This window comes from Anopheles ziemanni, chromosome 2, assembly GCF_943734765.1.
Source record: "Anopheles ziemanni chromosome 2, idAnoZiCoDA_A2_x.2, whole genome shotgun sequence".
Taxonomy (NCBI): domain Eukaryota; kingdom Metazoa; phylum Arthropoda; class Insecta; order Diptera; family Culicidae; genus Anopheles; species Anopheles ziemanni.
The window spans coordinates 48,000,545-48,026,146 of record NC_080705.1 but is presented as its reverse complement, the minus strand read 5'-3'; the positions used below and the strand labels follow the sequence as shown (position 1 = coordinate 48,026,146).

Below are 25,602 nucleotides of genomic sequence, written 5' to 3'. Positions count from 1 at the left end.
CGCAAAAAAAAAATAGAGATAAGATTCCTGTAATAACGACAGGAACACATTTTCATGTTCAGAGTTGTTCGTAATTCCCGACCAAATATGAACAAGCTATCTAAAGTAGATCGCGGGCGAACTAGAATGACCGATCTCAACTAGGCTTGATACCTAATTTGGTATACGAAAATACAGAAACACCAACGGATAGCATGTTTATAAGCATCTTCAATAGTGTGTTTAATTCTAGCCTACCACCAATGGGAATTTTCATCTCAATCATTTTGAACATTTGCAAAACGTATTACGATATTGTTTGTATGATTCGGTAATAGGATGAAAGTGTACTACTCTAGAAACATAAAAAAAATGCAGTACCCGTTACTGTTGTAACACACGGGATTGATCGGTTTTGAAAAAAAGGAAAGAATAACATCATTATTGCGAGTTTTTCGTTTAACACGTTAAGCGCTACGTCGGCCCCGTGGGGCCGACAGTGTTCTTCCCCGTAAGCCGGCGTCGGTCTGCTTGGACCGACAGAACCCGTTAGGTAGGCCGGCGTTTCTACGAATTGCTGGCAGAACGGAAAGCAGTGCAATTTGGGCATAGCGCTTAACGTGTTAAAAGAGCATTTGTGTTTATCGAAAGCAGGACCAAACCCCCCTCCCTCCCTAGGGAGAACCCTGGTTTTCTGTTCTCCTTTTGGACATCTGTAGATCCGAATTCCACTAGAATGTGCTGCAATTATGAGTGTCACCATCGACGGACTTATTATTCGATTTTGATTAAATATCCAGAACTTGTGCATTATTTCCAAATAACCTATGGAACAATAATCACCACATTTTCTTCTCATGACAATAAGCGGAAAGATAAGTGATTCTCGTCTCGAGTTCCAAACAATGTTAGTAGGTGGAATGATAATTTTACCACAAAGTCGTTTGAGAGTTTTGTCCTATACAATATATGAGTTTTGTTTAGTATCGGACGTTACGGAGGTTTAACATTGTTTGATGCTTCTATGGAATGTTTAAAACTTACTAAATATGGTTATCATCCATCTTCTGTTATTATCCACTTTTATTTGAACCTCATTGTACTCATTTTCACTAAGTGTGTATTTGTGTATCTGTTTATTTTTTCTTAGGGATCATATAGTTTTTTTCATACATTTTCTTAAATTTTATTATAAACTTACAATCATACATGTTGCCTATCGGATCGCTCTATTCTGTACTGTATTGTTATACTTTGTTGATCTTGCTTACTAATCATACATTAGCGCTATAGATCATCTGATGACATGAATGAATTTTCCGACTTGGATTCCTCTAATCTACGTATTTGCTGCCGTAGATACATTATTCTGGAATGAAATAAACGAAACGAATCTTAGTTATGATTTTTACAGACATGGAATGTTGCGATAAATCTAATGATAGATGCATGGGTTACACTTTATTAAAATTTAGTTGCATGATCTGAACCAAATAAGAAAGTTTTTGAAAAGAATCCTCCAAGTCCAAATAAATTATTTTTTGCCATGTACATTTTAATATTAAATAATTTCTTTAAATATTTTTTTTAAAGGTGCTAAAGGTAGGCCTTAATAGAGTTTTCATTTTCAGCCACTTAAAGTGGCTCATAATCATGCCTTTAGAATTTTGTAAAAAAAAATATAACAAATTTACAGAATCATACGTATTTGTCTATTTTCTTGTTTTTCTTAGATCCACAAATTTAGACTATATTTGGCTTGGGAACAAAATACCGCGCTATGTTAAAAATACGTGGCAAACACACGACAATCAACGGAAAACTGCACAACTTCTTCGGTAATCAATTCTGAATTAATAAACCTATTAACTACTCCTAACCAGTAAAATGCTCTTAGGCTATCGTGTATACATACACTTCGATGTAACTTTAATTCAATGAAATTCAAGAACAAAGGGTTCTCAAGGTTTTGTCTGGTCTCGTTATGAAAATGGATGTTTCATGATTGATGATAGTCTTTCGAAGGATTATAAAATAGCTATCAGAAATACACTACATCACAAAAGTCAATGCACAGCAGGAAGAAAAAGAAGCAAATGCCATTTTCTTCGTGAGGTGATTTAGATGGAAGATGGAAAAACAAGAGCTATGTTGAAATGTTTTTCAAGAACCGGTCGTTTTACCGTCATGTCGGCCTGGGTGAGACGCATGATTAAGCAGATTTGGAATGCTGAGTCTAAAATAAGTGCCCCAACTAGAGCAATATTTCTAAGAATTTCTCTGGTTCGAAAACTCATCGTATCTAAATGTGCATCAGAGGACAGTGAATAGAACAATCCATCATTTTTACTTTTGTTAAAATATTGTTCCTCTCGAAGCAAATAGCATCTCCGGTGTAATGTATCAACCAAAAGTTATCGTAAAATCTTAAGGTGATCAACTGAAATTCCAGTTCAATAGATTTCTGATTGCTATGTCTACTAAAATATGCTTATGTTTCAAAAATTATGCTACTATCAACCAAGATTTACAATCTTTGTTTAATAGCGATAGTATTAAACACAGTTCATCTCGCAGTGCCCGAAACAGCATTTCCATACTATTTTATATTCCATAATTTTTACACAAGTCTGTAATATTAACACAACATCAGGGAAATACTTCAGAGTAGAAAGTATTTTCTGTACTGTTTTGTATGATTTCCCGACTACTTTTTGTCAGTTTTCTAAAAATAGCGAGTACCGCTGTTGTCAGCAGATGTAAAAAAAAATGTAAAATAAATTATAACAAGATTTTGTACGAACATATCGTTATTCGTATACATAAATAATCATATCTGATCAACGGTAGAAAGAACAGGAACTAAGAAAGTCTTTTATCGCCAAAATTTTAAGCACACAGTTAAACATTAGATTTAACACTATACACCGTACTCTTACTTTACTACTATTTAGAAAGAGTGTACTGTATAATGAAGCCAGTTCTTGAAGTACTTACTTTTGTTCCTGCAATGTTGCAGTGATTTCCGTTATTCTAACTAAACTCCTCGCACATTTCAATTCGGCCGATATTTTGCTGCATTGTAAATCACCTAAAATGTGGGCCTCCTCCGACAGCTTTTGAACCTACAAAATAGAACAAAAAATAATTAGGAGGCATTCAAACTTATGTCGTACCAGGAATAATGAATGAGCAAAAACAAACCGTCTTTTCTAAAATTTCTGATGGCCATCCAGTGACATGGGATATTAAATCAGCTCGAAAATACTTTGCTAAGCTAGGCGTTAGATTCGGTCCTTGAGATCGGCCACACTGTGACGATGCCATGACACTTTGCAGGCTGCTTACAGCACTGGTTGCAGTCGTCGTAACAGCGACACTGCCTAGTCCATCTACTGTAAAAGTAAGCACAAATTTAATGGTAAATTCTAAAGATTGATATAAAGTAAACAGTATAGTTATTATATCCAAATCCATCACTTCCATTATCTTTCGCAATGGAAATAGAAGGAGTCAACCTACATTTCCTATGATCAACAAGCGGTAGATCAAGTTCCTGTGTTGGAGTCGGAGGGCCATCTCCCGTAAGAATTGTATTGTTGCTACCCACATTGCTAATACACCCTCCCAGTCCTCCGCCGTGCAACATATTTGTCTGAGATATTCCAAGACTACTTGTGGTGTGGTTATGTGTGTTGTGATTCGTATGATTTCCAGATCCACTGGAAAGTGATGATGACATTATCGGGTGAGACAAGTTAGAGACGTTGTACAGTGGTGAATTGAGAGCATGCTCCCTAAAACGAAACAAAAAAAAAAAAGGATTAGAACGTACGATATCGAGATAAATCAAATAGACCCAGCACATACCTTAAACTAGCCATCGATGAACTATTTCCACCCAACTCGTGCGCTGTGCCGGAATTTTGCGAACGAGATTGCTGTTGCATCATAAGCGCATTATTAATTGTTTGAAGCGCTTTTTGAGGATTGAGGTCATTGTGTTCTATCGATTTGTTGCCAGTTATTTGCGAAAGAATTTTCGGTAATCCTGCTAAAGAAGTAGCAACATTGATTCCGGTACTAGTGCTACTTAAAGAACCATGAACATTGGGGGGTTGACATAACTGTGGCGTCTGCTGTTGCGGTGACCGTTGTACAAGCGTAGATATTTGTTGCGATTGCAGGTGCGCTGGCAGATGCAATTGTTGCGAGCTCTGGAATTTAATCGAATAAATTTTCCTAGTTAATATGCAGATCATATGAAAACTTTAATACAAAAATGGACACGTACGGTCATCGATGACGGTGGAGGTCCAGGAGTATTTGAGTTAAGCATAGCTCCGTCCGTAATCGAAATATGTGCTCCCGGTAGTATAGGGGCAGTGCTGCCGGAACCATGCAAGGCGAGATGCAGTGAAGGGGACGATACACTATTACCAGACGATGAAGATGACGATGAGGACGAGCTCGATGATGACGTTACATTGTGTTGTGATTGCTGCTGATGGTTCGACGACACTGCTTGTGAGTGGTTTGACGATCCCGTTTGGTTTACTGTTGGATTTACAGCCCGTTGAAGCAAATGTCCCGACAAGTTGTGGCTCGTTCCATCCGAAGAAACACAATTGCCAGTGGTGTTCGGTTGAACCGAATTCGCTGACAAGGGAACAGTTGACGTTGTTGTTGTCCCTGCGTGGCCACTGCTACCAACTCCCACCGCACAATTATGCCCTGGTGCTCCCTGCTGCTGTTGGGCAGTGGTCGGCGTACTTGAGTGTGAGTAACTTGCCTCGGACGTAGGTGTAGAATCTCCTGGGCTTATATCCATTTCCAAATTTTCTCCATCAAATCGCCTCCGGTGAGATGTCGCAGATTCGTGGGTTTGCCATCGTACACGAGTGTTATTCTTGCCACTACTGTTGCTGCCGCTGCTGGAATGCTTGCCATACGACGAGACTCCCGACCGATTGATGACTGACGAACTGTACCGTTCATCACGATCACGTTCCCTGTCACGGTCGCGTTCTTTATCGCGATAATCGCGATGCTGGTCTTTAGTCAACACGCGTGTGCTAAAACATTATAAAAAGATAGTTATTATTTTTCAGGGCAGTCTAAATAAATTACAATATTGCCTACCTTTCCTTTTCAATCCATTCTCGTGGTTTTTCCCACTGTGAAACTTCCGTCTTACAATTGTAATAGTACTTTTTCCCAGATGAACTAACATGCTCGCTCCAGTCGCCGACTCGATTTACCCGGTCTCGATCGATACTGTTACCAGTACCCCCACCACAGACAGTGCCTATACCGGCGTTTCCAGCAGTATTTGAACCAGAGGTAGTAGAACCACTACCACTGGCATTGTTTAAAGCATTTGCAATAATGGTGGCCGAGCTGGTTCCTACCACCCCAACTGTGCTGCCACCAATAGAGCCTCCTATTACAGTGCTACCACTGCCTCCGCCATTGCCACTTCTGTCGCGTTCGCGATCTCTTAAACGGTCCCGATCCCGTTCCCGTTCTCGTTCCCGCTCGTTTCGCTCGCGTTCTCTATCGCGTTCGCGATCATCACCAGCAACTCCACGCTTATCCAGCAGTGTCACTGCTTTTAATCTTCTGTCATGAATAGTTCGATGATCGGAGTCTCGTTCAGTCCGACTACGCTTCGGCGAACGTAACGAATCTGCAATGGACCAGAAGGAAATTTTATGTTTCAATTGTTCTATCGTGTCTTATAAATAACTAACCTGAATATTTGTCTTTTTTGTAGTCTCGCTCCCGCTCCTTGTCTCGCAACTTGCTCATTGTGTACCCTGAAGATTGATATCGATCACGATCCCTTTCTCTATCCCTTTCACGATCGCGGTCGCGATCTCTCTCCCGGTCCCGAGGGGAATCTGCATAGACACAAGAATAAATATTTGTTTTCGATGTTAGTTAAATTGATGTTCAACCAGAGCACGCCTTGTGTTCAATTTGTCGACACATCGTCGGCTTACCATTATTCAACGTTCCTCCGGTAGGTGAGTTGTCTCTATCCCGCCCATAGTTGGTAGATCGAGAACCCGCTTCTCGTTCGTAGTCCCGTTTGGAGGAACTATACTTAGAATTCTGGAATAAATTAGGCATTTGTAGTAATACATACAACTGTATCCTAACCACATTCCTATCCTCAATAACCAAGGCATTTTCGGATCCTGTTAGGTTTAGATTTGCTTCACAGCCAGCCAATGAAGTTGCACGATTTGGTGGCTCGTGATTTTTGTTTTGGTCGAAGAAGCCCAGTTCGAACGAAACATTTATCGCGGTTCTAAACATGATAAAAAAAACTTACCTGATACTGATGAGATTGATGGTACCTGCAAGAAAAATGCAGGAAAAAGATTACTATTCTCGTCCTTGTGGAATGTTCTGATGCGGCCGATGCTGGCTCAATTCTTCTTCCTACGCACTGCGAACAAACGACCCTGACTAGGATCATCAGATCGCACAGCGAATATATACAGTTTTACTTTAACGCGAAACAAGTGAGCAAACAAACGTTATGGCATCGAATCATGTCGTAGTGGCAAAAATTTTGCTGACCAGAATCGACTCCTTTTGGTGTCATCTCGCGCACGAAACTGTCAACGATGACACTGAGTGAAACAGTTCGCAGGGAAAGAAGAAATCTAGCAGCCGAGAAAAAGTACATTCTAATGCCTGTAGTTTCCTCTCAAATTGATTCACAACAAAAAGGAATACTACTTTATCTTTGAGACGGAGTTTGGCGGAATGTGCAGTTTAGTGTGGAAAACGCAAAAGAAAAAAGGAATTTGAAATTTACCCATCGCTTAACAAACGTTGCGGTTTCCTGGCATGCATTACCATTTAATGCCGTAATATGTTCTTTTTTGCTTCTGTTTCTGGCTTGGTTCTCTGATCATCCGAAAAACCCGTCAGCCGGGCAACTAAATTTCTTCTGTAAGCAGGGCTTTCTTTCCGTTTCCTAACCGATGCTGCTGCTGGAACTGGAACAATACGATATTTTCGACGATTTTACACCACGCACAAGAAATGAAGCAATCCGGGAGTAAATGATGTCTAATGATATTCAGCACTTTTGTGAACACGACCCTTGTAACTTGAAATAAGAGTTTTGATAGTCTCCAGAGGACTTGCTCGCACGTTTACGACTCATTGAATCGTTGAAATTATCAATAGTTTACAAATGAACGTACATTTATCGACGAGCACTTTTTGCTTTCATAGGGAATCTTCCTTAAAGGCTACTTTGCTGCTTTTCAGCTGAGCTGTTCTGCCTCATACGGTTTCTTCAAGGGTAGCAAATTCATGCATAATGTTTCCACCATGAACTGCACCTTTCGAGTCGAAGCAAATAAAACGAAATAAAAAAACGGAAACGAATGCAAAGTTTGATTCGTTTCCTGAGGGCGTACAATCCGTTTAGCAAAAGATTTTACAACAAGTATTCACTTTAAGCCGCCATCACTAAATGATGAGCGAGTATTTCTTACTCTTTTTGCGTTTTCTTCATGTGCTCTCTTTTTCCTTTTCGATTCTCAATTTCTCTTTTTGTATGTCTCCCTCCTGCTCACACGGAGGCCTCATTGAGGCATTAGTGTTGGCAGAATCGAGATACGGAAGATTCGAAGATTCAATCCTTAGACGGATTCTAAAGATTTGATTCGAATGGAACTCGATTCAGATACGATTCCTTGGGAATTTGATTTGATTCGATTCTGACATGGCCGATACTAGTTGAATTTGATGTGAGTCGCATTAGTCACGTAACGAGTCGACCCCCCTAGGGAGCTCGAAATAATGTCCTAAAAACGTCCTACACGCGGAACAAACGTTCTACTTTTTTGAATGGGGGTGAAACAAATGCAGAACGTTTTCGAGCAGTCGTTCTACTCCGTTCTACTTCCCATATAAAACTGCTTGATGTTTGTTTCATTTTAGGACGCTTTTAGAACGATTGCACGAAATCGCCTAGCGGGGGGTAGAATGGATTATACACAGATTGAGTTTTTAGCGCGAGGAAAATACTGTATAATTTTACAGTATTTTCTCAATTCACCCGGACCAGTGTTCGATCAATTGCATACCTTTAGGGTGTTCTGATATGGCAGCGCTCTGTCAGCTATCGAACAAGGCCAGGGGTCGGCAAAGTCCGGCCCGCGGGCCAAATCCGGCCCGTCAACTGAGTTTATTCGGCCCGTAAGAAAATTTTAGTGGTTCATACAAAAACCCCAATTCAACTTTTATCGGATTTGTCAGGTTTGTTTTCTTGCCAAAAATTGGATTAAAATTGTTCAACACGGTGTTCCTGTTATATGTTGGGATCCAAAATCAAAATTAAACAAAAACAAGTATGAACATGTTTTAAAAAGTATAATTCTACAATTTATATAACTTTATAACACTTTTTATATAACTTTACTATTTAGAAAGATGATACTGCATTAAAAAGGTGACTACTTTGAAAATATTCAGCCATTGTTTAAGGTATCCGGCCCGCGGTTTCAGTTTCCTTTGAATCATTTGGCCCTTTAGGGAAATGTATGCCGACCCCTGAACAAGACAAACACGACAAACACGACAAACAAAACGAACAAACCCATGCAATCATATGCAGGTGCTCTGTCAACCTGCATCGAACATGTCACCGAGGTGCCACACGTGAAGCTTTTTACACCGAACGAACGTTTTTTCGAGCGGCTGGAGCTTTCCGTGTGTCAGCACTGCCTCTCGCTCTAATGATAGTTTTCTCTTTCCTTCCTTCGGTTCATGTTCGGTGCTCAGAATTCGAGCGAACGTTCGCTAGCGCACAGAAAAAGTCGAGCGAATTTTTTGGGCATTCTTCCCCTTCCATGTACGGGTAGAAAAAACTGATCAACTGTTATAAATATGGTATACAGCGATTGCCGCAAAAAGCTCGGGCCAAAAAATTCGTTATACGCGTTCGTTCGCTTACGTGTGGCTCCTCGGTCAGACAAACACGACACCCCGCTAGGCAATTTCGAGCAAATCGTCCTCAAAAACGTCCTCCATGACACAAACATCGAGCAGTTTTGTATGGTGAGGAGGACAAGGAGGACGATTGCTCGAAAAACGTCCTCCTTTTGTTTCATCCCCATACAAACATGGAGGACGTTTGTTCGCGCGGAGGACGTTTTGAGAACGATATTTCGAGCTGCCTAGCGGGACCCCACTAGGCGATTTCGAGTACTTTCCTCCATCCGCAACCACCCCTGACCTATACTTTGGATGTTGTGTACAAGACTCGGTGCATGCTTTCTCCCTTACACGTCCAGGATATTTTAGCTATCTTCCTCTTCTGTGTTATGAACGTACCGCTTCGATCCAACATGGTGTGTGAAACATGGTAGCCCGTGTCTGTACACTTGTGTGTTTCCTTGTGTAGGTACTAAAATTGCTCGACGATTCGGTGAAAATTTGACAAGTCCAAAGCGCCATTTGTAGTCAAGAGCTAGCCGGGCTAACACGGTTGCGCACCAACGGCGCGGACACAAAGTTTTAAGAGAAAAGGACCCAAAACAGGCCAAAGTGATTGCCCCAAAAGCAGCAAAAGAAGCAGCATTTCAGGAAGTCGACGGAGTGACCGAGGAATCTTCCTCTGAGGCAGCAAAGACGGAGTAGGAAGTTTCGGTGCAACCGGTGTCGCCAATCCTGGTCTTGCTAAAGAGGGTAAGCACAAGCATGTCGTTGGTCAGTCCGTACCATTTTTTGTGCAGTATAATTAAATCTAAATACATTTTTAGATGATTCGCCGAACAGACGAAAGCTTGCTTACACTGTGCACGGGATATTCCTACACCCGATGTGTTCCTAGGACTCCTACATCGTATCGTTGCCGACAAACGTACTTAACGATAAAAAGAAATAAGGTCAAGCAAAACGCAACCGGGCAATCCTTTTTACACCTTTTCCTGTAAATTAACATGTACTTTTTTATCCTTCGATCCCTCTTCTAGCGAATCCATCATCTCGAAGCTCTTCAACGTGCAAAATGTGTTTGCTACTGGCTTGGTCGAAGACCGGCTAACAGTGGTTGGTGTTGGTGATTGTAATGAGTTGTGCCGTCATTCTGGTAAGTCTATCTTTGCAAAGTGTGTATTTAATATATCCGATTGAATTTGTGAGTTTCCAGTGAATATTCAATAAATTTTCCATAATTTTTCGAATTGGAGTCTGACATGTTTATTTTGCGCCACCAACCCGAAAGAATCCTCTTTTCACAACTACATACATAAACCTGGGCTGCTCGTTCTCACTCACACACTCTCAAATAGCACAAATTGATGCACGCACACATCCTCATTTGCTTGTTTATGCGGCTGCTCGAACGTCCTATTTCGTTCTATTTCATACAAGCTCCCATATAAAACCGTCCTCCGTTTTCGCTGGCCCGAGGCCTGGGTGGAACAAGTGCAATACAACTTGCATGCGAACCGGCCTAGCGGGACCCCGAGAAAGGCAGCGCTCTGTGAGCTATCGAACAAGACAAACACGACAAACACGACAAAAAAAAACGATCAAACCCATGCAATCATATGGAGATGCTCTGTCAACCTGCATCGAACATGTCAGACAAACACGACACAGAACAAAACAGTTTGATTTTGTCGTGCAGGGCTGTATCCCACTGTGAAACTGTTATACCTTGTGTATTCTGCTACCTTGCTGCTTGGATGAGTGACAGTTCTTCACGACAATTCGCAGAGCACCTTTCCGACAGTGTCGTGTTTGTCTGGTTTGTTGGACTGTTCACAGAGCGCTGCCAAACACGACACAGAACAAAACAGTTTGATTTTGTCGTGCAGGGCTGTATCCCACTGTGAAACTGTTATACCTTGTGTATTCTGCTACCTTGCTGCTTGGATGAGTGACAGTTTTTCACGACAAGTCGCAGAGCACCTCTCCGACAGTGTCGTGTTTGTCGTGTTTGTTGGACTGTTCACAGAGCGCTGCCAAAGCATGCACCGAGTCTTGTACACAACATCCAAAGTATAGGTCAGGGGTGGTTGCGGATCGAGGAAAGTACTCGAGGAAAGTAAATCGCCTAGCGGGACAGAACAAAACAGTTTGATTTAGTCGTGCAGGGCTGTATCCCACTGTGAAACTGTTATACCTTGTGTATTCCCAGCGAACGGCGGTACACTGAATATCAAGCAGTTTGTTGCCTTTTTCTTTCGGACCCCCCGATATCCGCTCAACGGGGGCTCGGATTACACGCACACAACGTTGAGTCACAGGTGACACGCACACCAAGCGCGCTAGAAAAAAGAGAGCAAAAACATAGTTGCTCTCGTATTCCGCTCTCTACTATGTCCAGCCCCACTTTTTTCGCAGCTCGTCTTCAATTCTCACCAATGCGTCTTTTTCTACTATTTAGTCGTCATGTTGTCTCGATAGGATAAGTCAGTGCTATAATTGCTCTGGGCTATTTGTCAGTTGGCGATGCCCGAGGTTTAACATCCAATATTAACCTACGAGGAATGGACATCGGTTTCCATGACGTTCCATTCTCTCTCCCATCACGGCGCACGACTTTGCTCCGCTCAGGTGTAAGCACGGATGGTTTCGCTTACAGCTGTTCGACGTTAATGATATGAATGGTGTATGTGTTCGATGCATGCATGGGGTATTGTTTTGATTGCGGAATGAAATTGCGTGAAGCTAATGGAATGAAATTGCATACATGAAACTAAGTTATTTCTTTATTTGTCGTTTAACTTCGTCTTCTACTCCTCGTTTAACTTCCTCCTCTAGCCGTAAAACGTAACTCGTTTAACTGTCGTTTAACTTCCTCCTCTAGCCGTAAAATGTAACTCGGGATCCACACTACAGCGCGACGTCGTCTGACAGGAGCTGAACTCCATATAAAAAAAACCTTGCGCGATGTCGCGCGAAACGCGCTAGATTTTTTTTGCATGGAGTCCTGCGCCTGTCAGGCGACATCGCGTTACGCGACGGTGCATTCTGGAAAGCGTGTAACACCGTTCGTAAACGTTTATGAAGTCTATAGTTTGACTTCACAGACGCCTTCGTTATGAAAAAAATATAGGACGAACAAAACAGATGCAGATGCTGCTGAAATGAAAAATAAGCATAGGAATAGGGTTTATAAGCTGGAGGGCGGTTTCGGATCGTTTATTATCGCTTGAATAATCTCACCTGATATTCGGCAATACAGAACCACTAGCACCCCGTAGGTTGATCGATTGAGGGTTGATTGAAGATAAGAAATATTGTCCTGTAGCAGCTGAAATGTAAAAACAACATCTAATTATCAGCGAAAAACTTTGGCGAACTTACCGTGCTGCGTTGTTTACTTCGATGTGTCAAAATCACTTTGCGTGCGAGATGCGCTGTGCGAACGGGAAAAAAACACCCACACGCACATCGTCGCGCTCGTTCGATCGCACAAAAAGGACGCTCCTTTGCTATCGCGGCATCTGCGGCGGGCTATGTTCGAGAGCGGGATCGAAAAATTTGGCTAAGTCCGCGAGCGAAGCGTCTCCGCCACTATCGCGGCATCTGCGGACCGCAATCGTCGAGAGTGTCATCGCAAAAATCGGCTAAGTCCGCGAGAGTTGGTTTTTTTTGTATGGAGTTTTCCTCGGGCTGCTCAATTTTCAAATGGAACCCAATTCCAGGCTGGTTGGGTTGGTTTTTTATGTATGGAGTTTTCCTCGGGCTGCTCTATTTTCAAATGGAACCCAATTCCAGACTGGTTGGGAGTTCTTCACGACAATTGGCAGAGCACCCTTCGAACAGTGTCGTGTTTGTCTGGTTTGTTGGGCTGTTCACAGAGCGCTGCCTATGTCTGTCAAATGGCTGAGAAAACGGTGTGCAGCTATTACCGCATCAACGGCCGCAGTTCGGACACCAACGGCTAAGATGTTCCGTGGCAGAGACTGTATCGCTTTTTTCCAAGGTGTTGTTTACCTTTTGTATGGGACAGCGTCGAGAAATCTGACAGTTTGTGTCGTTTCGGTCCTCCCAATTAAAATACCCTCAATTGATTGGTTCACATCGAGACGATGTTGCGACTGTTTCTTGGATTGGGATTCGGATTTGGGAATTCGGTTTAACCACCACTAGAACGAAGCTGCACGCCAAACTGGCATCAACAAGCTTCAAAAACCTTGGTCACAACTTGAAATAATGGGTAAAACAATCAATTTGTGGTAAAAGAGTAAATGAGGCCCCGGGCTAGATTCTCCTCTTCCTACTGGTTCACATTAAGCGCCTGAAGCTATGCAAAGCGCGACGCATGCATACTTTTCAAATATTTGATCGCTAACGGTTCGCTTAAAAGAACATAACGGTTCAAACTAATCACGCAGTGGAGGTTGAATGCGGGTTAATATACTTTTACATGTTAAGTTACTGTAAGTTACTAGTAACTAAACTATACCACACATGATGGACAGCATGAAACAATGAGTTTAGCCGAAGAAATGATTTGGAAACGGCGGCGCGCCCGCAGCGAGCGAAGCGAGCGGACTGCGCTGCGGCCCCCCTCATACCGCACCCCTAGGTTGATTGCGTAGCCGAAATTAACGGTACACACTACAATTCAAATACTCGTAGGTTGAATTTAACGAATTAATGTATCACCAATTGCATACATTCAGTTTAAACGTCCACAAGAGGTGTAGCCACGATCGAAAACATGGCGGCTGGGGCCTCATTTACTCTTTTACCCAATTTGTTAATAGCTTTTCAGTACCCCAGTCAATTTTAGCAACAGACCCCTCAAATGAAAGGTCGGTAAAAGAGTAAATGAGTCCCCGGGCTAGATTCTCCTCTTCCTACTGGTTCACATTAAGCGCCTGAAGCTATGCAAAGCGCGACGCATGCATACTTTTCAAATATTTGATCGCTAACGGTTCGCTTAAAAGACCGTAACGGTTTAAACTAATCACGCGGTGGTGGTTAAATGCGGGTTAATATACTTTTACATGTTAAGTTACTAGTAAGTAAACAATACCACACATGATGGACAGCATGAAACAATGAGTTTAGCCGAAGAAATGATTTGGAAACGGCGGCGCGCCCGCAGCGAGCGCAGCGAGCGGACTGCGCTAGGTCTACTGAAAAAGAGAGTTTGTTATAGTTTTGAGTAATAAGGGGAGGCCCGTGGGCCCCCCTCATACCGCACCCCTTGGTTGATTGCGTAGCCGAAATTAACGGTACACACTACCATTCAAATACTCGTAGGTTGAATTTAACGGATTAATGTATCACCAATTGCATACATTCAGTTTAAACGCCCAAAAGAGGTGTAGCCACGATCGAAAACATGGCGGCCGGGGCCTCATTTACTCTTTTACCAACGTGTTTGTGGCGCATATTTTCTGAACAAAATGATGTGTAGCATACTTGTATTTAATATTAGATTAAGATGTTAATACCTAAACGTAAGGCATAAATGTTTAAATTATCGAATTCGTGTTTTCGAATCAAACAATCCTACTTGAACATTTAACATTTCTTAAACATGTTTGGAAAAAATTGAACAAATTTCTGGAAATTTCAAGTAATTAAGATTCAATGATCAAAGGTACGTATACTGAAATACAGAAAATGCAAACTCCTATTTCAAATGTTGAAGCTGCACAAGTTTGGGTCATAGATGTGAAGGGTGAAACTTTTTGGAACCTCAAATTAACATACTTAATGAATTTTTAAAATTATAAAAGTTATACAATATTTTGGGAAACACCCTCAAGTATCTTCGCTGAAAATTTCAAATCGATCCGACGTCTAGATAAAAAGTTGTTAAGTCTTAAGTACAGGAAAACGGAGCCTCCCATACAAAATGTATGGACTACTCGGGTAGTCCGGTTGAACGTCTACGTATGTAGGTTTGGTTGAACGGGTGACGGTTAACCGAAAGTTTACCATCTTTAGCACCGAGCTGCAACAAAAAGTATTGCAGAAACAGTAGAAATAACCTGTATGCTCCTGTTTATCTAGCCGTATGTTGTATTTTGTATTCTGATAAAAATATATGTTCAAAGGTGTATTTGGTACTTATGAGGGAATGTGCATAAAGATTCCTACGTCGGTTGTGCGATATGTTTTGAAAATGGTTCTGCTTCATTGATGTGCAACAAAGATTCAATTCCATATCAAATTATCAACAAAAACTGTGCCTATTTTGTGAAACAACACCGGTCTGTCTTGTTTTCTCTGGATATATCAATTTCAGATGGATTCTTTTTATTTTTTAAATTGTCAAATACGAAGGGGACCTATCAATTTCAGATGGATTCTTTTTATTTTTTAAATTATCAAATACGAAGGGGACCTATTTGTTTCAAGTTTGGCTTATTCACACACAATATTTTATGATCCACAAACCTACCCTCCATCATAAATGTGTCTGTGGTAGTTGAGCGCGATAGGCTAGATTATGCGCTGGTTCAACATCTCTACGCTTTCGTTTTCCTGCAGTAACACCCAAATGCAGCAATACAGGATTAGCCACCAACGCTGCAGCAATTCCCAAAAGAGCCGCCCCTGCCAACGGTATCAGGACGGTTCTCGTTATATCCTAAAACAAAGAAGAAGTTCAAGAAGAAGTATTGCAAGCTATGGCAATTTAAAACTCAAGTTTTACCTTGCCGCCCTGTAAATAGTTCAAGCCATATCCATGTCCATGTTGAGCATACTCATACGGAGTCTCATAATCGTGTACTCCATAGTCAATTGGGTGGGCAGTCCCAAATGAAGGTCTCCTATCATATAAACCACCGGGGGTATATATGCTGCCGCTACTAAATGGAGCTAAAACGACAAAGCGAGCATGAAAAACACAATGACATCAAACTAAACTGCTTTGCACTGAACTTGACTTACTGAATCCGAGCCGATTTTTCGTTCCGTATGAAGGGCTATTGCCAGAGTACTTGTCTTCATAACTCGAAGTAACGAAATCCTTCCTATTGCCGTAAGGAGTATCGTAATATTCGGGTTGCCTTAAATCTGATCCTGAAGTATGTATGTCCACAACTTTCCAACGGCTATTATCAGTTAAAGTTGTACTGGGTTTGGTATTGGCAAAGCAGTAAGCAAAAGCGTTTAGTAGAATGAATCCCACTACACACAAATTTCCATGTTCACGAGATTGAAAACATGCCATTGTGATGGAAAGATGAAGAAACAGTTCACTAATGTCACTTATTTAACATATAGCCTTTCATATAAATTATGCACGGTTGTAAAGATAATCTGTTCACTATTGTCTACTGCAAATAACGTTGAACAAAATGTCTACATCTCAGAAAGCGAGAGCCCACCTTCTCTGTTCGCAGTATAAACCAGACTGTACTCTGGTTGTTTCGGATAGACTGTCTTTATAATAACAAAACAATTCAAATTTGGATTGAGGGGATTGTTTTAGGCACAAGGTTGTTCTTCATTGTTAGATTTCTTTGACTTGGCTGCAGTTGTATTTGAAATTAGATTGTTTCATACTGGAGTCATTGCAAGGCATAATAAAAAACACAACACTCGTAAGTTCTTGTTCTCCTCAAAATCAAAGTTTTTAAGATAATCTGTCAATGCAAATTATGGATTTAATAGTCACAATTGCACGCCGCATTGCAAACGGTTATTTCAAGCTTCGGTGCACTCGAAGAATCAAGCGGAATCCACTCAACTACCAGATTGGTAATAGTGGCCTCTCTGGAGCCTCGTAGTGTGGCTTCAACGAGGTGTGACTAAACTCCTTTGCAATTATCAAGCGTGCGTCGTCGGAATGGTTAATTGCAGTACTTTTCAATAAGAAATTTTGAATAATGTTAACTTATTTTTGTAATTTTAACTAGCTGATTAACCCGATTTCATCCGGGTAGAAATCAATTTCAAACTGAAGAGTGTTTGCATTCAGTATCAGTTTTTAGTTTAACAATCTTAAATTTTGCTATGTGCTGAAAATGTTAGTATTACCTTTAGTCGATGAAACCATGTAAATATACATTTTGTATTCATTACCTAACTATGCTTCCAGCTTTGCGCAAGCAATTAAAATTAATCTATTAAAGCAAGTATGAAAAAAAACTGTGCCTAAATCACAGTTGGACCAGGACTCGACAATTATTTAAGAGCACTTCTACCATCACCCCGCGATATTTGCGGTGTTAAACAGTGTCTTTTTTTAATCCGTCGCATCTGTCGTAAGGAGGATATCATCATAAATTTTTAGATATTTTCTATCGTTCAGGTGATAGAAAGTTGTAGGCAGGAAGGAAGCATATAAATGTTGGACATTTCACACTTGAAAAATTGGCTTTTTTATAATTGTGTTTGATTGAATTGATTAGACCGATTTTGTGTGATTGAGAATATTTGCTACGTAGGAGAGATGAGATTGAGCACACAAACCATTCGATTTAGTGACCCAAAATAGTTTGAAAATGATACGCATATTGCATTGTAACCATTGTTGAGCCAGGGGGTAGGATGGTAGTCCCCCTTGCCCCTTCCAAATGAATGAAATATTATCACAATATGGCTACATGTTAAAATAGTATGTGTACCAAATGTTGTAAAAATCCATTCCATAATTGTTGAATTATTATTTTTCATCTTTTTAAGGCATAGGTATTCTGAAGGGGGAAACGGAAGGAGGGCATTAGAAAGAAAAAAAAAATAACTACACTCCAGCCAAGTTTGGCACAGATACACTTAGTAGATTTTGCATTGCATACGTGTCCCAACTGGCGAATTTTGTCTCGTTATCATATCGTTATCATCTCGTTTGTTAATTTTCGATCTCCATAACGAGACAAAGTGTTGCACCGAAAAAGGGGTGGGGATGCAACATTCAATCGGTTATTTTGTGGTGGTGTTAGTGCCAAACAGAGGTTACGAATGTGTGCGTGCTATTTCACCATAATGGCACGCACACAACTATCCCAAGTGACAGAAAACACGATTTAGATAATTTTCGCCAGGCTTAGAAAGGGGCTGCATAGAAGATTAATAGCAGTCTTATTAAGCCGAAATTGCAAGTGTGTGCGTGAAAAATGAACCCACCGTGGGTGCACTGATCCGATCCTTACTATTATAAATTGAACCCTTCCATCCCAACTCCAGAACTGACAGCTCAAAGCCATCAAATTAAAACAAAATATAAATTCGAATTCAAACAAAGGATTTATTTTAACAATCTCAGCAGTTTTTCTGGAATAGTTTCTTCGCATGTTCCAAAAACCGTCTAGTTGCAATTTGTAGTCATGAAACAAAAAAGACGAAAAGGTAAATATAGAAAAGTACAAATATACAAAAAATTACCTGTTCACATTTACCTTGCTTGCAAACAGGATAATCTTCCCCGACGAACTCGAATGCAACAAAATCGCAAACACTGCATGTATCGAGCTACCATGGAGTAAACCTGCTTCCTAGCTTGCTGCTCGTCCTGTATCACAGGGTCAGCTGCATCTTGCGGCGAACAGAGCGTCTGCATCATCATTGCATAAAGTTCATCCCTCGTCGATACAGTCACTGGAAATATTGGCCTACCCTGGCTTTCCAGCATTATTTTGGCTTGTATGTCCTGTCTCGTTTCCGAAATCATAGCCTCTACAAGCAGCAAACGCTCCACCACGGTCAATACGAGCAATGCAGAAACCTTCCGGCCTTTGTTGTTGAAACCTGCTGGACGGTTGCAAATAACACTTTCCAAATAAAAATTATCGAGTGCTGAAGCGATAACGCAAATTAATCAATAAACTTACCATAATCGATAAACTGCCTCATCACAATCTTGCTTGGCCCTGGGTAAACGTGTTGTTGGCTTTCATACTGTTGATCCACTCGCTGTTTAATCCGCCTTCTGATCGAGAAAATTAGAGTCGCATCCCTGTTTATCTTCAAACCACAATGTTGTTTTTGGTACAGTGCAAACGGCTGAATCGAGAGAGATGTGGAAATATGTTATTCGCAGACCGAGACGCAGGTGGGTCATTTCAGTCCAGTTATTGCTGATGCTCTGCAGGAGTACCATGACAGTGCAGCGAAATCACTCCGTCGTGTAGCTTCATAGAACACTTTTTCCACTGGATCGTATGCCAGAGGGCAATTGGGCTACGTTCTATCGGTGCCGCAGGACAAGTAAGATCGATCAGTGCAGCCTGAATACCCATCTCGAGAATGCAAGCGCAAACTACGATGCGAGCATGGCTAAGCTAATGCAGTCTGACCTAGCCACAGACTGCTCGTTACAAGGCACAAGAGGTTATTTGCGTCATTTTCTTCAGCGTACTTCACACCCGGCGACTCGACACTGTTTCCAGCGCTGCTATCCAACTTTTCACTACGCTTTGTGAAAGTAACATCTTTCATCACCGACTTACCCGATTATTGAGAGGAAACATTCTCCTCCCTGCTGCTGCTGAGCGACGAGTTTTTCTTACGACTGGCAGCATCCTCGTAACAGAGCGTTAGCGAACCGATCGCGTCCTGTATGTCACCAAGTAGACGGAAGTGATCGAAGAGGTGATATTCTTCACCACCGCATCTTACACCGTATCCTCCTGCTCCTCGATCACAGCCTCCTCAGACATGAACGATTTAGGTCCATGCTTACCGCCACCGTCGTGTACGTGTACGCATCAGATCGTCGCCAGCACCATTGATCACCGACGATTCACTTTCACGTTTGACCACCTCATCCATGTCGATCAAAATATTACCCTGCTTTTGCTCCCTCGCGCCTCCGTGGACGCGGTTTTCCATCCGCTTTTTGTTCAACAATCGAGCAATCGACTCCTGCCAGCCAATCTGTTTCGCGATCATCTGCGGAGCTTTCGGTTTGGTAAAAGTGTTGGTCATCAACCGTCGCGCATTTTCAAGCTTCAGTGACAGTTTGGCCAGATTGGTGTGATAAATCAAACAGAGTGCCCCGGCATATCCCATCTCGGTGTCGGACCCAAGGTCGAGATCCCGCAAACCCAAAATAACGTGCGGCTCCAGCTCGAACGGCAGCGTGAAGGAAAACAACCCCGATTAAAGGTTGTGGCACTCAAGTGATGGATCGTAGAATCGCAGGACAGCATTTTTTTGCTCGAATTTCGCTTCGTGTTTAGCATATCGGTAATGAACTTGATCAGCTTCCTCGGCGCCAAAGTGTCATCAACCGTAGCCTCGTGCTTCGTTGTGGTGGTAAGGGTGAGCCCGAATAAAATCCAAAACGAGAAAAATAGGAAAATGAATATGCTTGTCCCCTGAATCTTACGAACCTTTTCAATGTTAAACTCTTTTCGGATGTAACACTTCACGTTTGTCAACAGTGACTACAGTACCATTATGGTATCTTGCGGCGGAAGTGTCGTACCTATCGCGAAATTCTCCTATACCACGTCCAACATCTACTGACGTGACGCCAACTATACTTCCGATCGTCCTTGATAATCGTACTGATGTATTGTATGTGCCCAGAATTTCACCCAGATATTGGAAGTTAAACACCCGATTCCGCAGCAGCTTATGCAGTAGCTTTATGTTACCCAGGGACATCTCGTTTTGAATCGCTTCGATCAGCAATTCGAAAGCTATCGGCACCTTTTCGTCGAATATCCGCTGGTTGCACTATTGCAGCAGCGAACTGACGATGGCGATCACATCGTTCATCAGCACATTCTCCTTGTTTGTTGCGAGTTTGTAGAGAATTCCCGAAGCCACCAAGTTCGTTGTGCGAAGTTCTACTTCTCCAAAAACCCTGTATCGAATATGAAGTTCAAGAGATGGAACATTTTAAACAAAACTTCCTTCAACGGTTGTGATTTATTCACTCCCGCCGTGTCAACAAGTTTTGATACAAACCTCTGGTTTGTTGACGTTTTTTCATTGAACACCTACATTCGACCGACGTTGATGATAATGCTAAATATGTTTCCGGAAAAAGGCTTCTCTTACCGCTTTTCTTGTTATTCCGTGAAAACATGTTTGATTAATAAAGATTATCATCTTTTATTTACGCTGAACAAGTCCGCACGATGCACAGTCGCATTACCAAATGAAAACACCAATGACAGCTCCAAACTGATGCACAGCCAGCTTAGAAAAATGTTCAAGAAGAAAACATTCATCAGTCCGTGTATGTACACGGCGATACGAAATTCCGCACCCATACATTCAAACATCGGTGGGATTTAGGGCAATTTCACTGCATTTTTCAAAAATAACCGTCAATTTTGTCACCTGGGACATTCATCAGTCCGTGTATGTACACGGCGATACGAAATTCCGCACCCATACATTCAAACATCGGTGGGATTTAGGGCAATTTCACTGCATTTTTCAAAAATAACCGTCAATTTTGTCACCTGGGATATAATCCATTTCGGATGTCAAATGAGACGGATAAGACGGTGTTGTATTCTGCTCGAGCCGCCAACGCGGAAATTTTTATTTTTCGTCGAATTCCTCAGCTTCTTCAGCATTCTGCTCTCCCAAGGGCGGCTTCTTCCTCCGGTGTTATTTCTATTGAACGAAACAAACCAAGGAATAGAATTAGTGAATCGCTGTTATAAATGGTTATGATTTTGCACTACCACTTTGTTTACTTACCGATTCTAAGATCCGGCCAACGCATTCGTGGTCGATCGAACTCCTCATCCGTTTCCCGGACCAGATCGCACATGAGCTGACACTGTTCTCGACTTGTTGATGGATCCTATTAGTTTCCGTTTAGGCGCCATGAACATTGAAAATTCAACACACTTTTGCGGAAGGTACAACACTTTACATTTTTTCACTCGACTGTTCAGGCGCTGGATGTTTCGAAGACTGAAAACTTCATCGCGTCGCGATTGACAGTTGGTGCTTGATGGCATTCATACAGACGACCTTTTTTATTCTCTACATGATTGACCGACATAAAGTGCACCAACACACATTCGGGTTGCTGTGCAGTGTGGGAATGCTACACGATCGGCTCCGCTATTGTAATGAGTCAGACTGAAAGGGAAGATGTGAAAGGGCAGATGTGACTTCTCCCCTAGCACACCAATTCATCATTAGAACGAGAAGGAAGACAAAGTGTGCAAGAGAAAGCTGACAGTTCTGGACTCGCGGGGGTAGGAATCTGTGGAAACGGGGCAATGTTGCATGTCGCCGTCAGTTGGGACCCAATCCAGCGCTAGAACAGTCGAGTGAAAAAGTGTAAAGTGTTCGCCAGTTGGGGTGTGATGAGAATTAACTAGAGTTGTGTATTTCAGATTCAGAATTATGAATCTGTATGAATCTTTCAACAAAATTAATGAATCTGAATCGCTGAACGGAAGAAAAAAAAAGTATTCTCTTCAGAACTGCCCGCTCTTCTTTTCAGAATTCTTTTACCCCTTTTTGCAGCAGATTTCCTCTGCAATCTAGGCGTAAACCGACTTCTGAAAAGAAGGGAAAAACAATTCTTTTCATACTATTCGCGCAAAAAACGTATACGCATTCGTGGTAGATTATATGAGCTGAGTTCAGGATATCTTTTCTTTCCCATAATAATTATTTTCATGCAGGAAAATATTTTTGTTTGTTTTATTGTTATCGATATATCGATAATAATAATAAATTATCGTCCGGTTCGGAAGGCGATCAGACGAAACATCTAGAAATCGTCTGACCCCTTCTCTGGTTCGTGCTGGCAAACAACGACCACGGACCGTAGCAGGCTCCTTCGATGTATGATGTGCATCACCACTCCGTCATGGCCAGTGAAAACACGTAGAACGCATTGATGTTCATTTTAAGCCGCTTCTTTCTCCTTGTCGAGACACTGAAATGTGTGAAAAGCGCGGACAAATCATCATCAGTTGGAACTCTCTGCTGTGGGTTTTTACACACCTATTGAGTTTTGAAGAGATATTTTAGTTTTATTTCATACATTTATTGAACTTGGCAAACAATTTCTGTTTGTTTTCCATCCAACAGTTCACCGAACAGAACGGCAAGACGGAAAAGAAACGAAACAACCCATGGAACGAAGCGGTATGGGGCCGACGCTGTATATTTAACGCATACTCGTGTGCATATTCTGGTAATATGCAGCAAAAGCCGAAGATAAAAACCGAAGTTGCCACGACAAAAACGAAAAATGGAAGCCCCTTTCGGGGCCTTTGCCCTTTTTCTCTTCTCTTCCTTCTACACATTCTCATGTCACGAGCTGTTAGGCCGAAAATAGACGGCGCGCGTCCCACGCGCCCGTGTCCCGAATGTGATCTACACTCTGTCAAACTGACATCTTTTAGGACACTTTCGGCACGCGCTAGCGGACGCGCCTGCCTGGACGCAGAGTTGCTTCGAGCAAGCAACTCTGCGTTCCACGCGCTAGCGCGTCCATTGACGTTTCAATATAAATGTTCCGTTATAGTTAATTCGTTGAGTGGATGTTGTATGAAAACACACATTACACCTGCAACGCTAAGTAAGAATGAGTTTTTCTTCTTAAATACCTAAAATAAAGTTTCTTTAACCATCATCCGTTCAACCAAAGTTACGTACGTAGACGTTCAACCGGACTACCCGGGTAGTCCATACATTTTGTATGGGAGATTCCGTTTTCCTGTACTTCAGACCAAATAACTTTTTTTTCTAGACGTCGGATCGATTTGAAATTTTTAGTGAAGATACTTGAGGGTGTTTTCTAAAATATTGTTTAATTTTTTTAATTTTATAAATTCATTAAGTATATTAATTTGAGGTTCCAAAAAATTTCACCTTTCACATCTATAACCCAAACCTGTGTAGCTCCAACATTTTTGATAGGAGTTTTCATTTTCTGTATTTCAGTATGCGTATCTTTGATCATTGAATCTTAACTACTTGAAATTTCCGGAAATTTTTCAATTTTTTTTCAAAAATGATGTAGAAATTCAATGTTGTTAAATGCTCAAATAGAATAGTTTCATGCGGAAACACGAATCCTTTAATTCAAGCAATTATGCCTAGTCCTAAAATCTTAATCTTATATTAAATACAAGTATGCTACACATCAATTTGTTCAGAAAATGTGCGCCAAAAACACGTTTATTAATACGCTTCTATTCGACTATGTATGTGATTCGAGGTACAAAAAAGCTAAGTAAAAGTGAGAGTTATGGAAAAACTCGATCCTTAGAATAGATAAAAACAGAACAGACAAATACAAGAATTACTAGGAACAACATTCCCGACGAAAAAAGAATAAAATAACGAAAAAAAGTGTTTCCAGTTGAAGCATGAAGCGACTGAAAGTTTATTAATTTGTACATTATTTTTTGCAACTTTTCAAACAATTTCGAGTAGTTGAGAATCTAAGTGCAAACATATCAGTGTTAAAATACATAAAAGGCAAACTTCTATGTAAAAAGCATGAACTACACAGATAAATGGTTGTAGATGTAAAAGGTGAAATTTGTTGGAACCTCAAATTAATATACTTAATGAGTTTTTAAAATTGTAAAAGTTAAACAATGATTTGGAAAATACCCTCAAGTATCTTCACTGAAAATTTCAAATCGATCCGACGTCAAAATGTATGAACTACTCGGCAACAGATGGACGTTTGAGGTGCGCCAACCAAAAAACGCAAATTAAAATTATTTAAATTCCTTGGAAAAAAAATTATTCTTTAGCAGTACGATAGAAATAGTTATTTGAAAACAAAATTCCAAAAACTACCCGGGTAGACGGTTGAACGGGCAACGGTTAAGTTGACGACCCGCGTTCAAAATGGCGGGTGGTCACCTAGACGATGCGCGTCCCACGCGGGTAAATGACAATTCGTTAAACGTCAATTAGACCCCATTTTGACTGATGTTCGTTAACATTCGGGACGCGGACGCGTCGGACGCGCGCCGTCTATTAGCGGCCTTACGCGGACTTGAACCGCGTTGTTTCCACTCCGGTCTCTGCGCACCTACCGCAAGACCGTCGCTCTTTGTTGAGAACGGTGTGCTAAAGGCCTAATATATAGTTATAGGATAACTTTCCTTTCGGATTTTTTAAAAAATGAACTTTTTATTTTACGATGTTGGTCCGAGCTTGGACGACTAAAGACTGAAGACTGCTTTATTGGAAATAGTACGGCTACGTTGGCCGCGCCGATTGCGCTGACGATGCGTCTGGCTGCTGGTGTCCGGAAGCGTCCGTTCCCACGATTCCATGCTGGTGTCCAGTTGCTCGCGCGTGGTGTTGTGGCCGCTGGCTCGCGCGTGGCGTTGTGGCCGCTAGTTCGCGCGTGGCGCATTGCCTTCTTGTGTTTCACATAACTTCCCCCCCCTTAAGATTGGAGCGCCTCGATCCAATTGATGGGAATTTTTCCTGTTCTTCCAGAATGTGGTACACGAGTATGCCAAAATTGCAGCTAACAGCAAAATTGCACTTGTTGCTGTTATGATTGTGTGTTTCTGATTTTTGTTGAAGTGTTGCTCAGCTAGTTTCTCTAGGTTGTTTATTTTAATCAACACAACGTCTTCTTCGGATTCCGCTGCTTTCTTCGGGTATTTTCCGTAGGTTGGGATTAGGTATTCGTGTGTGATTATTGCTCTGCTGTTGAATGTGAGGTTCTTTAGCTGAATTGTGCAGTTCTCTGCT

The 25,602-nt window shown here is 41.5% G+C and overlaps 2 protein-coding genes across 3 annotated transcripts; both read right to left on the bottom strand.

The window, feature by feature from the left end:
• Positions 1-1,091: 1,091 nt before the first annotated feature.
• Positions 1,092-7,439, bottom strand: LOC131282533 (WW domain-containing adapter protein with coiled-coil homolog). 2 transcript variants are annotated; one of them, XM_058312028.1, is made up of 11 exons: positions 6,812-7,439; positions 6,320-6,344; positions 5,985-6,096; positions 5,733-5,882; positions 5,122-5,668; positions 4,274-5,054; positions 3,850-4,196; positions 3,502-3,776; positions 3,184-3,374; positions 2,977-3,104; positions 1,092-1,348 (listed from the first exon to the last, which is right to left on the bottom strand). In XM_058312028.1, the coding sequence occupies exons 1-11, from the start codon at positions 6,853-6,855 to the stop codon at positions 1,267-1,269; spliced, it is 2,682 nt and encodes an 893-aa protein (XP_058168011.1). In that variant the 5' UTR covers positions 6,856-7,439; the 3' UTR covers positions 1,092-1,266. The 2 variants fall into 2 exon arrangements, with proteins under 2 accessions (XP_058168011.1, XP_058168012.1); XM_058312029.1 differs by having other exon boundaries at positions 3,184-3,371.
• Positions 7,440-15,397: 7,958 nt separating this feature from the next.
• LOC131293700 (uncharacterized) lies at positions 15,398-16,168 on the bottom strand. The gene is made up of 3 exons (XM_058321774.1): positions 15,886-16,168; positions 15,647-15,813; positions 15,398-15,580 (listed from the first exon to the last, which is right to left on the bottom strand). The coding sequence occupies exons 1-3, from the start codon at positions 16,166-16,168 to the stop codon at positions 15,398-15,400; spliced, it is 633 nt and encodes a 210-aa protein (XP_058177757.1).
• Between the last annotated feature and the right edge of the window lie 9,434 nt (positions 16,169-25,602).

What these genes read in the sequence shown, in the direction of transcription:
- LOC131282533 (XM_058312028.1), bottom strand. Translation starts at nt 6,855, where the DNA reads ATGGTAATGCATGCCAGGAAACCGCAACGTTTGTTAAGCGATGG. An exon ending in CTCCACCGTCATCGATGACC is followed by an intron (nt 4,197 to 4,273) that starts GTACGTGTCCAT and finishes ATTAAATTCCAG; the next exon opens with AGCTCGCAACAATTGCATCT. An exon ending in GCAACATTGCAGGAACAAAA is followed by an intron (nt 1,349 to 2,976) that starts GTAAGTACTTCA and finishes ATTTCATTCCAG; the next exon opens with AATAATGTATCTACGGCAGC.
- LOC131293700 (XM_058321774.1), bottom strand. Translation starts at nt 16,168, where the DNA reads ATGGCATGTTTTCAATCTCGTGAACATGGAAATTTGTGTGTAGTGGGA. An exon ending in GAAAAATCGGCTCGGATTCA is followed by an intron (nt 15,814 to 15,885) that starts GTAAGTCAAGTT and finishes TTGTCGTTTTAG; the next exon opens with CTCCATTTAGTAGCGGCAGC. An exon ending in ACTATTTACAGGGCGGCAAG is followed by an intron (nt 15,581 to 15,646) that starts GTAAAACTTGAG and finishes TCTTTGTTTTAG; the next exon opens with GATATAACGAGAACCGTCCT.